Source organism: Elgaria multicarinata, chromosome 2 (genome assembly GCF_023053635.1).
Source record: "Elgaria multicarinata webbii isolate HBS135686 ecotype San Diego chromosome 2, rElgMul1.1.pri, whole genome shotgun sequence".
Classification (NCBI taxonomy): domain Eukaryota; kingdom Metazoa; phylum Chordata; class Lepidosauria; order Squamata; family Anguidae; genus Elgaria; species Elgaria multicarinata.
The window spans coordinates 90,451,773-90,466,021 of NC_086172.1; the positions used below are offsets into that span (position 1 = coordinate 90,451,773).

The window sequence follows — 14,249 nt, forward strand, 5'->3', positions numbered from 1 at the left end:
AAACTGAGCAAAACCATGCCTTTCCTTTGAACTGTCTGTAAGGAGGAATATTGTACAAGGTTCTGAAGAAGTTGCTTTCCAGACAAAACTACTAGTGAACCAATCAGGAACAAAGTATTCCTTCCAAGGGTGTGTCCCCTATCCTGTCCCCCACCTCACCCCAAGAGGCTGGTTAAATATACCAGTTCAGATGTAACAATAAGCCAGAATTTAGAGTCGATTGCTCTTGCTTGGCGCTTCCTGGCAACAGGAGAGCTAAACAAGCCAGGGGGTCTCATCTGTTTGTTATTTAGTGCAGGGGTGGGCAACTTGTGGCCTTCCAGGTGTTTTGGCCTACAACTCCCTACAGCCCACACCACTGGCTATGTTGGCTAGGGTTGATGGAAGTTGTAAGCTAAAACATGTGGAGGGCCACAAGTTGCCCACCCCGGTTTAGCATGATGCCCAAGCTGGGATCTCCATCTTGTAGCTCTCCCAACAAGCTAGAGTCATAAACCGAAAGCTTGGTTTATTATTCTGCCTTGTTAGGACAGCCACATCCCAGTTCGGACAGGAACATGGCTAAACAAACCACAGATTAAGGCTTCCCGGTTAATTTAGCTCCTCCCACTGGCAGGAGGAACTAAGCAGTAGCAATCAAGAGTGTGCATCAGTTCCTGATAAGTCAGAACTCTATGAAGAATTCTGGTTTATTGTTACATCTGAACAGGGACTTTCCATGAGCTATACAAATCCAAAACGTGCATATACTGGATTAAAATACACACATACACTAAATATTCTCATACTTGTTTCATTCCACCACCACCACCACCACAAGACACTGCCTGACGTAGACCTGCTAAGTTCAAATTAGCAAGGCCTTACTAATTAGGAAACTCTACCAAATAAAGCCTTGCCGAGTTTAATGAGAGCCTGAACTAAAGCCTATGGGGCACTTCTACAACTACTGTGCAATATGTGGTCTGCAGATTTCAGCCTTGATTACCAAAGTACTCTTGACTTGGGGCAGGAGAGGCGATCAGCATGGAAAGGGGAAGCTTGCACAGCTTGTGAGTGTGTTGTAGCTGGTCTCTTATTGCCCAGATGCTGATCTGTACACAAAATATATTCCAATCCAAAACCATGGAAGGGTTTAACACATTAAAATAAAATAAAATGGCAGAACGTGGCCAGAACAGCCTGAGAATACTGTTCAAAAAGAGTTTCAGGTTGGGACTTCTCTGTGTTGGTATTGCTTTGGCTTGTGGTTCTGTGGCTTCTGCAGGACAATTAAACATATGAATATTTTAAGAATGAAATTGTGTAATAAATGTGTGTCTCACACACTCTCTCATTTTCTTTTGGATGTGACAACTCTACACACTGAAAGAGGCCTTCAAAATAAAGCTAGAGGCAAGATGACTCTTACACAAGGTATCCTGACAAACCTTTGATGCTTATTCATTTGAAATACTCCTAAGTAACCTCCGGGTACAAACGAAATTGTCTGCTCATCAGCCCTTTATGCTTACCTCCAGTTAACAATGAGCCAGTTTTTGACACCCTTGTTAACACTGTACAACCAACTTCAATGGAGCTGAAATTTCTATTCCATTCCAAGCAGTCAAAGAGTAACAGGAGGCATCACAACACAAAGACCTCGTGCCAGCCTTCACTTTACTGCCACCCTTGTCTTCGACATTACTTTGGACTTCTAAGCCTTTTAATCCAGCTCAATAAAAGAAGTCCATTCAGACATGATCTAGATCAACTTTCACCAAGCTGGTACCTTCCAGATGTGTTGAACCATGGACACATTGGCTGGGGCTGATAGAAGTTGTAGTAGTCCAATACATTTGGAAGGCACGTTAGGGAAAGCTGATCTAGATTTTGATTGCCAAACAGTTATCATAGGACACAAACCCGAGGCCACTCTTGATGGCTTGATACCCCTTTACCTTTACTTAGTTTTGGATTTATTAATGACACCATATCTTTGCTAAGAATTAAGACAGTAACACACAATGGTTGTTTTGTCTTAAGCAAAGCCTCATGGAAATTGTGGGCTTTCCCTTCCACTGATGAAAAAAATACAGCAACATAGTAAGTATGGTGAATACTACTCACATTAAGATTTTAGTTGTAAAACATTCTCGTCAGAAGAGATAAGCATTTGCGTATATGCTTATGCCTTTGATCATAAAAAAAGCTGTCCCACTCACCAAAGTCACTTCAGAACTCTGAGCACCATCAGATGAGTGTTTTATTGCACGCTCATTACTGGGCACTCACAGATTTTCGTGGGTCCCTCTCACAACATTGTCTGCCTCCCGCACACTTCCCGCTCCTTCTAGCCTTCTTCATGCGACAAAAAAAACACCCCGGTAAGTCTGACTTATTTTTAAAGATGGAAGTTGCCACTATCTCCTGCTGTGTGCAGGAGAAGCGGAGTGATCAAAACAGCCCACTGAATGGGCCACATCCACGTTGTTTACTTCCTCTTTCAAAAGAGGAAGTAATGAGGGACAAATGCAATTTCCCCCCCCCCCCGGTGTGATACTGCACTTTGTTGTAATTGTTTGCCATGTAAAGAGCGTCATCAGATGAGTGTTTTGCCCCACTCTCACGACTGGCCATTTACAGATCTTCACGGGTCATTTAAACAACGCAGTGATCCTGCCACGTGTCTCCTGCTCCATTTCCCTGTTTTCATGTCTTAAAATAAGTCACAGAAAACCTGACTTTTTTTAAATAAGCCCGAAATTGCTGCCATGTGCAGGAAAGTTCTGCTATAACGAGCACTGTTCCCATTGTTCTGTAGGGGCCACATGGTCTCTGCACTCTCCCCCGTGAAATTTGAGCTCATCCCCAAATGCGGAAGTGAAGCAGAGAGCAGAGCAACGGTTTGTGATGGTAGGGAAATGCGATTTCCCCCATCTGATGATTCCCCAAACACTAAAGACACATTAATAAAGTAATTGTCCTACGCATTTGGCCTTTATTTCTGACAATGGCACTAGCTTACATGCCAAGCCAATATGATGGAGAAATGGTTATGCTGGCTGAGGAATGCTGGTGGCTGTAGAACATTTTTCTGTTTAAACATGCATAGAATTGAGTCCTAAAGTCTTTGTGTTGTTGTGTCCCCTATCTTGTCCCCCACCTCACCCCAAGAAGCTGGTTAAACATTTACCTTGGATGGTTTAGTTTAGTCAATTTGATGTCAATGAAGAAGGGTGTCTTTATGACTCTAGAATCCCTTCCAATGCTAAGATACAGACCACTTTCGGGGTTGGGATAATGCTACCCATAACAGTGTAATAGTCTGTGAAGACCCTAAGCAGTAGGTAAGTATATTCTTCCCTGTGGCTTTCCCCTTTCCACAGCCAGGAGGACAGAGGTGCACAGCTACAATAACAGCAGCTTATTTATAAATAGATTTTATTATAAAGTTGATTTACATAAAATAGGATACTCTTTTAAAAACTGCATACACACACACACACACACACACACACACATCTCAACAAATCTAGCAAGTGCATACAAAAATACCTTCAATACATTAAAAATAAAACTTCAGGGTTTTCTTTTGCTCCAGAGAAATGAACCTTCACACCAGTCCCAAAAACAAACAAACAAACACAAATGTGGACATCATATTTAAGACGAAGAATTTTCCACTCCTTTAGTATAAAATGTTAGGAAACTTATCTAAGTTGTGTAAGTTCTCAAAACATCCTAGCTGGCAGTGTTAAGAAGTAAAGAGTGTAGTCAACTTCTACAAATCTTTCCTCTCCTCTTGCAATTTCTAAAGATAATTTTGTACAAAAATAAGTCTTCATATTAACAGTGTTTTCATAGGCAGTTCAAGTTACACACAGAAAGTCTGTTTTTGACATTACAATAGTCCCCTTCCCCTTGAAAAAAAGGAAGCATCAAGTTTTAATCATTTCACCCCTTCCATATAAAATGCACACATCAAGTGGAAGCCCAGTAGATCTCCATCTGCCACTGGAATAACAAATAAACCTTTTCATTGGTCGTTCAAGAGTCAGAGGGCACCATAAACTACTGTACAACAGCAGGTAAAAATGTTGGTCCCTATTATCTATTTACATAATTGCACTTTTTTAAAAAGAAAGAAAGAAAGAATTATCACAAACCACCAGTCTTTTGCTTCATGAAAAAACATTGAAACCACGATGCCATGTGGTCACAAAGATCTGACCATCAAACATCCTTTGTAATGAGGCTTGAGGAAAGTAGGAAGCATATTAAATTAAGAGTCCTTGTTGCTCTTCTGTTGCATCTTAACAGGCGCCTGGGACAATGAGGTACTGAGGTTCTATATAGCACGGCTTTCAGTGTTGCTACAAAAGAAAACAGAGAGGCCATTAGGAACATGTAACTGACAGATCCAACAGAACTCAGGGGAGATGTCTGGGACTGTCTCCCTGGTCACATATCTAGACTAATCAGTGCATTTTAAAACTCTCTACAAATTCCTGTTGAAATGATTTAGGGCACAATCCTATGCATGGTTAGACATTAAAAAAAAGCCCTACAACTCCCAGCATGCCCCAGTCAGCATGGCTGGCTGTGGAATGCTGGGAGTTATAGGATATTTTTATGTCTAAACATGCATAGGATTGCACCATTATTGTCTTTAATGTCAGTAAAAGCAGAGTCTGGCCTATATGCTCTTTCAATATGTTCACTGTTATTTCAGTATGGCAAGCAAGTCTTCTATACATCTACCTTCTTCCTGCTTTCCTTCGGAAGATCTGACTGGATTTGTGATTGGGGGTGGGGGAACAGTAATAGCATTTTGTCTGAAGTTTCTTGCATGTAAAGCTGCAATAAATGAGCATATCTAGAAGGAAGTTCCACTGAAATCAATAGGCCTTATTGCAATCCTATACTCTCAAATAAATGACTAACGGTGCAATCCTATGCATATTTAGATAGAAAAAAATGGCAGGTTGGGGAATGCTGGGAGTTGTAGGACTTGTTTTCTCTCTAAACGTGCTTTTCTGTCTAAACGTGCATAGGACTGCGCTTTAAGTCTGAAGTTCTGCACTAAGTGATTGCAGTAAGAATCAGTTAATCTGCAGTACAAACTTGCTGCCAAGACTATATTTTTGTCCTTTCCAAATAACTAATCGCAAAGCTCTTCCTGAATCAAAACGCAAAACGAGAAGGAATTTAAGGGCAAACAGTACCCAACCAGAAATCTCAAGGTTTAAAGTTACCAATCAAATTGGTCCACACCTTTGAAGTGAAATCAGCTTGGGCACTATGCCCCTCCCTCTTCATAGAGAGAAACATATTCAACAGAAGATCAAGGCCACTGGCACACCAACTCTGAAGCACATTGACAGGGAGCCCCCTCATTTCAATGGAACTTAAGACTTGCACAGTAATCAGGACCGCAGGTGGGGGTTTAAATGCAAACCACAGCCCATTTATTCCAGGCTTCATGAGACGTTGTTGTACTCCAGTCTTCTCCAACCCAGCACCCTCTTTCTAGTTGTGTTGGACTACAATCCCCATCACACAACCAGTGGCTGGCATACTCTGTGGCTGAATGCAATCTCCAATCCCTCAGGGCAGATTCACAGAACAGCATGAGCCCTGGTTTTCAGTCAGTCAGGGTAATTTCTAGTCACATTTATTTATTTATTATTGCATTTATATCCTGCTTTTTTTTTCCTCCAAGGAACCCAAGGCGGCATACATAATCCTCCTCCTCTCCGTTTTATCCTCACAACAGCAACCTTGTGATGTAGGTTGGGCTGAGAATCTGTGACTGGTCCAAAGTCTGAGAGTCAGTGTGGTGTAGTGGCTAGAGTGTCAGACTGGGAGCTGGGAGATCCGGGTTCCAGTTCCCACTCAGCCATGGAAACCCACTGGGTGACTTTGGGCCAGTCACAGACTCGCAGCCCAACCCACTTCACAGGGTTGTTGTTGTGAGGATAACATGGAGAGGAGGAGGAGGATTATGTATGCCACCTTGGGTTCCTTGCAGGAAAAAAGCAGACTATAAATGCAATGATAGATAAATAAATAAATAAAGTCACCGTGAAAGTTTCCATAGCCGAGTGGAGTGTAGAACCTGGATCTCTTGACTCCCAGTCCAACACTCTAACCACTGAGCCAAGTGTGTGTGTGGTGCCACCACAAGCTGGATGGACTCAGCCCAGGTGACCCTTAGATTGCCTTTGCAAACATGTGCCAAAACCCAATCCTGCATGACAGGAACAAGCTGCTGCTGCTGTTGCAGCAGAAGCATGTGCCTAAGTCTATTGCCAAGGCTGATGGAGATGGCACAGCAGTAACAGTGGGCTAATGAAAACACACAGTTTAAAAGGGTCATGTGAAGGGAGCCTCACCCTAGAAGTCTCTTGCAATGACTTCATTGGCTACAATGAGAACATCACACACAAGCACACGCACACACACACTGCTTCCAGAAGGGGGGCTCCTACTGAAAACAATCAAAAGGTATTGATTGGCAGCCCCTCCGTCTTTTTTTCTTTTCTTTTTTTAAAGAAAAAGTGGTCTGGACTCCTTGAAAAAATTCCTGAATAAGGCCCGTGAGACTGCACAGTAAAAGGCCCGTCTGGAAGCAAGATGTTGGGGAACGCTCCCACTTTTCAGCCCAATCGTACGCAGGTGTACTCAAAAGCAAGCTCCCCCTCCCCTACGTTCAGTGGGACTGACCCCCCAGGTCAGGGCGCGCAGAATCGCAGTCCCCGGCTGCAACCCAAACCCCCATGGGGGCAAGCTTCATGGAACATTGCGGGGTGGGGGCGCCTCCGAGGAGGCATGCACCGAACCGCTCCGTTCACGTGCAATAGCACCAACTCCTCGACGCGCGATGTTTCGCGCGCAGCGATCGCGGCGTTTCGGGAGAAGTTTACGGCGTAGCGGGGAGGGCTGGCTTCGCTGCAGCGCGCCGAGCGGCCCTTACCTGCTCGGGGGCGGGAGAGGCGAGAGGAAGGGCGCCGTCAGTAGTTCACGAACCAGCTGGTGAAATCGAGCAGCTCCTGTTCCTCCGGGCTGAGCGCCCCCTCGTAGCCGCTCTCGTCCGAGGAATAAGCCGAGTGCGGTGAGCCGGGCACCGAGCTGCCGTCGCGGCCGTCGAAAGAGGGCGAGGCGGAGGAATACGAGCTGCCGCTGCCTCCGCCCGCGCAGGCGGCGGCGACGGCGGCGGGGAGGCCGCCGGGGGGTAGGAGCCCGTCCTGGAAGGCGGCGCTGACGGCGTCGTGCTCGTCCAGCAGCTGCTGCAGGGCGCGGATGTATTCCACGGCCGAGCGAAGCGTCTCCACTTTGCTCATCTTCTTGGCGGCGGCGCCGTTGGGCACGTGCTGGCGCAAGGTCTGGAAGCCCAGGTTGACCAGCTTGACGCGGTTCCTCTCGCGCTCGTTGCGCCGCGCCACGGCTGCCGCGCCGCCGCTCTGCTGCGCTGCCAGGCCTGGGAACGCCAGGCGCCGCTTGCAGCGCAGCAGCTCCGGCGAGCTCGAGCGCCGTTTGGAGCCTTTGCAGCGCACCGCTGAGGAGGACGGCTGAGCCGGCCCCGGGCAGCTCTTTGCAGCAACCCATTGCTGCTGCTGCTCGGACGAAGACGAGCCCGCGCTCTGCCCCGCCTGCAGCTTGATCCCCACGGAGCCGTTGCTGCTGCTACTGCTGCAACCGTGCAACGGATAACTTTTGCAAGCGTGGGCTGCTTGTTGCATGGCCGTTGCTACTGCCCCACCGTTCATCTTTGGGGCATCTACCCTGTTGCTGGCCTCCGCGCGAGTGCAGTTTGCTCCAAATTTTGCAAGACAAAATTCGGTGGCTGGAAGAAAAATGCGGTTGGAAGAGGGATTCTCCGCTCCCTTGAGATACACGCGTTGGCTGCGCGTCCCCTGCGCTAAAGCCCCGGCTCGGCTTGGAAGGAAGATGTCCCGCTCGTTCACTTCTTCCCTCTTCGCCAACAATCTTGCTCCCTTGCGCGCTGTCAAGGCACCTCTGCCGCGAGTCCCTCACAGCTCTGCCCCTTATCAACACGCGCGGCTGCTGCCGCCGCTCGCGGGCCCCCGGGAGCAGCACGCGACGCGCCTTGCGCCACACACACAACCCCCCGCCGCCCGCTTGGCTCCCGAGTCGCCTCCCACCCAATGGGAAGCTCGCTTGGCAACTTCGTGCGCCCGGCGCGTGGCTCCCGGCAGAGGTTCCATAAACAATCCCTCCTCCTTGCGAGGAGCACGCGCGAGGGCTCATTTGCATCCCAATGCGGCCAGGTCGGGGTCTGGGCATGCTCCTTCGCTCGCCTTCTAGCACCTGTGAGCTGTGCGCGAGGACGGGCGAGACCTCCCCGGGGAGCCGCCGCTGGCCGCAGACCTGCCCTAGTGCGCTTCTCTTCAAACACTTGAGGAGGTCTCGCCCATACACCTGAGGGGGCCTGGCCGGATTGGGGGGCGGAGGGAAGCGAGAAGCCCTCTCTCTGCGTCCTCGTATCAGCCTAGGCAGCTGTCTCAATCTGGAAAAACTTGCGTCTGCTGTTCCCTAGTACTGTTCACCTTGACTGGGCTGTCACCGATTTTGCTGCAATGAAAGCAGAGCAGGGTTGCCTGCAGTGTCCCTGGCTGCTCCTGCGTTCAGCGGAGAGGCAGCATCCCCTGGGCTTAGGGACGAATAAGGACTTTTGCATCAGTTCAGTTTTGAGAGGAATGTACTACAACTCATTCTCTGCATTTGGAACAAAAAGAATGGGAAACCAAAAACAATTCAAGTGTGGGGAAAACAGACAGATTCCTCCATCGGAGCTCAGGGCTTTGAGTGCTTAACACTTAAATGCCTGGGTTTAAATCAATTCTTTATATTCAACCATGTTAGTGCTGAATAACGTTGCCACTACTCTTCTGACAAGCTCCTAGACTATAACAGCTATATAGGCGGGCAGGCATATCATGGTCCTCCCCATGCTGAGAACAGCTGTGTCCATTGAATTTGGCTGGGACAGATGGGTGAGAATTTCATCTCAGCTCGTTTTTTTAAATAATAATTTACTAGATTTTGCAAAGTTATTCATAACCCTGAATTGCCCAGAGAGCTTCAGCTGTTGGATGGTATAGAAATGTAATAAAATAAACAAACATTTGGGAAAGAACTTGAGGTTTAAAAAATTCAAATGGGGAAAAGAGCGAAACTACCAAGAGTCATCCATCCCTAACTGCATATATAACTGTGGCTCCTTTTAGACAATCAGCAGAGGGAAGCAATGCAATATGAGTTGTTCCCTTCACCCCAGCACGTGCTGGTTGCGCAACGGGCATTTCCCTCATTATCGGTGCCATGTCATGGATTACCATGTCCTCTGAGCCCAGGGCACGCAGTGCGGGTTGCGTCTCACCCCCCTACTGCAAGGCGTGGGCTGTAGGGTGGTGATGAAGCCACCACTGCCACTGTTGTTTGGGCGACACGGCGCGTTGTTTCCCTCACTGATCGTCTGAACTTGGTTGGTAAGTGTGTGGGGCTCTCTATGTGGTTGGTAGCACTGCTTTTTATGGTCTCCTATTGTGCAGAAAGAATCCTGCATATGGACATTGGCTCTATCTAGATATTCAACTGAAGACCTGGAGGTCAGGAGCAGGGACACTCCAGCCCACATGCCTGCTTCCTCCCATCCCACTCCACCATGTGCTCGTGTTAAAGTCAGTCCTGAATCTTGTTAGGATTTCCCAGTGTCCAGAACAAGGGAGTTAATCCAAAACCACAGGGCTGAGCATATTCTGTATATTCCATAAGGGCATGGGAAAGGAAAAAATGGGATCTAGTATTAGGAGCATAATTTCCTCTTTTAAAAAAAAGGAACGTTTCTATCTCTCATGGCTACAAAGAGAAAATGTTGGAGCAATGGCTGGTAGAATCTCCAATTCTCAACCAGGCAAGGAGGGATAGAACTGGGTGTGAATGCTGGAATTTTGCACCTAGTGTCGAATGCCATGCTTGCAGGGTTCTTTCACAGAGCATACACAGCTCTATTTATATTGAGTCAGACCAACCGTCTATCCTATGACCTACTAGGAGCAATCAATGGTTACAATCAGAAGTCTGCCTCAGGCTTGCAACCTGAGATTCTTCAACAAGAAATGTCATAGAACCTGGGAGGGACCATATGCATATAAGAAGAGGGCTCTGCTCATGGGGTATGGATCACCCCCTTCTATCACCTTATGTTTATCCGAAGGCTACAGATTCACAGCAGTGATTAACATGAAGCAGAAGTCTAAAAGGTCTTCTGCAGAAAACTTAATTTAAAAGAAAGTGGGTTTTTAAAGGAAAAATCCCCTGACATATTGAACTAACAGAGGAACTTGCCGCACAACCACACTTCCACATTTTAAAGTAAGTCTGACTATCTAATGGGACTTAGTCGCTAATAAGTATTCTTAAGATTGCAGTTTAACAATGCAATCCAAAGCATGTCTACTCAGAAGTAGATCTCATTGTGTTCAGTGGCTTTTTCTCTCAAATAAGGTATCAAATTGCAGCCTTTCTCTACCTTCTAATCACTTCATACCAAATAAATTCATGATTAAATTCATAGATTTTTCCAGTTCCAGTGTGTCAGTTGTGAATGTGTCCTGTGGATAGCAGTTAGTGCATTGCTTCATAGAGTGCCTTGATGTTTGCTGTATTTTTCACAAAATCGTGATTTTGTGACTGGGTCCATTTAGTACACAAAAATATAACATACTGTATCACTTGGTCCACGTTTCCCCACAGACAAATACTTGCTAAGACGGGTGAGCAAGGTTGCAGTAACTATAAAACTATTGACAGGAATACAGGAAAAGGCAGTGCAGAGTGCCAAATCTTTTACTAGAATGTAAGCCTATGCGGCAGGGTCTTGCTATTTACTGTTTTACTCTACAGCACCATGTTCATTGATGGTGCTATATAAATAAATAAATAATAATAATAATAATAGTGTTGACCTCACCTACACACACCTCTTCCATCCATTCCATCAATGCATATACCTACTGACACATCGCTAGATCTACACTCCTGCTTTATAGTGGTATTGAACTGCACTGATAACTGTTGGGGCATAATCCACATTCCATATACCACTTTCATATTTCCTGCTTTTTATTCCACATTCGTAATGATTTGACATTGGTGTAGATCTGGCCATCCTTCTCAGGATCACTTTCCCTGGCTGAACTTGCAAGAGAAAACACAATAAAGCGTTGCCTTTTTGTTCCCCTGCAAACACATAAATTGTTGATGCTACTGTATTCAGTTTACACTTGTTTATATAATAACAAGCCCTCTATGCAACATTTCTTTAATTGCCACATACAAACCTTTCATCAACTTTGCGCTGAGTTGTAGTTTTGAAGAAGTAATCAAAAGGATTTTTTAAAAGGCCAGTTGTTGCCAAAATATAATGCTTTGTATTTCAAAGTTCTCTCTGCTACATCACTCCTTGAATAGTTCTTTCCACTTCAGCACAAGATACCACTGTAAGCAAATCTTGTATCTGATTCAATATTGATTGCTGCTTGCTTCTGAGACCCAATGGGATACTAGTGAAACTCCTAGCTGTAGTTCTAAGGGCTCCTCTCTTGCGAAAACCACAGGTTTTAAATTTCCCAGGCGGGGGGGGGGGGGAGCCTTTTCTTTCCCATTCACCCAGGATTAGATCCAGATCCATTGTTCAACCAGTGGAAGGATACCATTTGCAGAATAGAACTTCCCCATCATCTCCTCTCCCTTGCAAACCCTGGTGTGTCTTTGAAATCTACTCCAAAGGTTTGAGGGAACCTCTGGAGCAAATGGGGAGGCGGGTGCATGGGCAGGGGGTGAAGGCTGCATTCAATGGGAAGAGAGTACATGGAGTCGTGTTACACAAGTGCTATCCTTCCACAGGCAGAACAATGGATCTGGACCCAGCCCCCAATTTGGAAATATCCTTTAGGAGTTCTTTGCAGCCTGCTTTGATTTTCACCATTCTGAAAAATGTGGTGTCATTCCCAAACTTGGCTATCTAACTGTTTATCCTTGATTCCAGATCATTTATAAATAAATTAAGAGTTATTGGTCTCAGTACAGATCCTTCAAGGATCCCACTTCTTACATCCCAACTTTTTAAGAACTGTTGATTTACTCTTAAGTTTTTCTAACTATTTGCTGATCCATGATGTTAAGTTTTCTGAGGACCCTTTGATGGGTGACTAAGTCAAAAGCCTTTTGGAAGTCCAAGTATATGGCAACCCACTAGATAATCCTTACACTAAAAAGGTTACTGAGGTAGGAATCCCCTTTGCAGAAACTATGCTGATTCTTCCGCAATTCAGCTTGTTTGTCAACATATTCAATAACTATAGCTTTAATTATGCTTTCCAGCATTTTACAGATTTTTAAGGAAAAGGTTTGCATGTTTCAGCTCCCCACTTCCTGCAGTCCCTGATGCCTATATAAAAGGCAATAGTGTTACATTAGTTACCCTCCAGTCCTCCAGTAAAGTACTTTGTTATATGACAGTCTTGTGATGGCTTCAAGGACCGCTCTGACTTCTGCCTCAAAGGAATTCGGCAAATCAGCAATTTGCAGAAATATAAGAACAAAAGCCCAGCCCTACTGAATCACATCAAAGTCCTATCTAGTCCAGCACTGTGTTCACACAGTAGGCAAACTGCTCTTAGTGGGCAACCCACAAGCAGAACATGAGTGCAATGGCACTTGCCCATCCATGTTCCCCAACAACTGGTGTACACAGGCTTACTGCCTCTGATACTAGAGGTTGTATGTAGTCATCATGACTAGTTGTCATTGATTGGCTCATCCTCCTTGAATTAGTCTAACCCCCTTTTTAAAGGGAGAAGTGACAGCTACTACCTGTGTACTCAACCCTTGCCTTTCTTTTGTAATTAAATTGGCTAAAGGGAATCATTAATGCTTCTTTGCAGGAGGCAATTGCTCTCTTTTGCTTAAAAGAGGTGGTAATAAAGCCTTTACTAAAGAAACTTTCCCTTGACTCTGGAGATGTGTCTAGGTATTGGCCAGTCTCAAACATACCATTCCTGGCTAATGTGATTGAGGTGGTGGTGTTGCACATCCAGATGCATCTGAATGATCATGATTATCTGGACCCATTTCAATTGGGCATTTGGCCAGGATATAGGACTGACCTCTGTCAGGAACTGGATGAGTGTAATGCTATCCTACTAGTTCTCCAGGACCTCTCAGCTGCTACCATCTACTTTCTGGGCTTTCTGCCAGGGTGGGCTTTGGGGTGATGTTTTGCAGTGATTTTGGTCTTCCTGTCGTGTCACATACACAAGGTGGTATTGGAGAAGTACTGTTGAACTCAATGGCTGTTGGCCTATGGGGTCCCACAAGGTTCTATCTTGTCCCCCATGTTATTTAACATTTACATGAAACTGCTGGGAGAGATCATTTGGAGAAAGGTGACACTAATGTGCTGATGACACTCAGCTCTATTGCTCTTTGTTGGTCTGTAGAAACCCTGATTTGTGGGTTCGTAGCTTGGGAGGGCTGCTTGATCTTACATTGTCCCTGGTTTATCAGGTGGCAGCACTGGCAAGGTGTGCATTTGCACAATTGCACTTGATGAATCAGCTGTGACCCTTTCTTAGTCAGTCTGCTGTGGCACCAGTTATCCATGAGTTCTAGAGCTCCATCACATCAGCGATTTATCGCACTTTTGCCATGCCTGGTATGCGTTCTTGCAGAGTGGTACTCACATGACGTTGTCCCTTTCCTGTGCTCATCTCACCTCTTCCCCTCCTTTTCTTGTCTTATTTTGGAGCAGGGAAAGTCTGTTTTCCCCTTCCCTGTGCAATAAAGCCGTTCCTTCATCCCATGTATTGCTGTCCTTGCACTATATCAGACCATCCCCTTTTTGTTGGGGGCGTGTGTGTCAGAGGGCAGTCTTGCTGACAAAAGAGCATGGGGTGGTCCTCCGCTCAACTGTGATGAGGGAGGGAGAGAGGGCCAAATACCTTGCAGAGAAGGCGAACGAGGCCACTGCCATCCATGCCCGGGATTCACGGAACAGGTCTCCTCTGCTCCAAAATTGGAAACAGGGCTCCATTGATTGGCTTCTCTGCACTGATTTTTTGAGCAGACCGCTCCGTTTTTGGATAACCGTCATATTATGCCTATGGAAATTAACAAAAGTCTTACCGTTCTGTCATTTTTAAAGGTAAAGTGATGAAACTTGGCACAGTGATAGCTCTAAA

General features: G+C 45.9%; 1 protein-coding gene and 1 long non-coding RNA gene across 2 annotated transcripts in view; one reads left to right on the forward strand and one right to left on the reverse strand.

Annotated features, from left to right (window-relative positions):
- The window catches only part of LOC134392656 (uncharacterized), a 284,868-nt gene that overhangs the window by 107,074 nt on the left and 163,545 nt on the right, over positions 1 to 14,249 (forward strand). The gene's annotated exons all lie outside the window — the stretch shown is intronic.
- Positions 6,996 to 7,751, reverse strand: ASCL2 (achaete-scute family bHLH transcription factor 2). Its single transcript, XM_063115829.1, has one exon. It carries the CDS (start codon positions 7,749 to 7,751, stop codon positions 6,996 to 6,998), a length of 756 nt encoding a protein of 251 aa, XP_062971899.1.

What these genes read in the sequence shown, in the direction of transcription:
- ASCL2 (XM_063115829.1), bottom strand. Translation starts at nt 7,751, where the DNA reads ATGAACGGTGGGGCAGTAGCAACGGCCATGCAACAAGCAGCCCACGCT.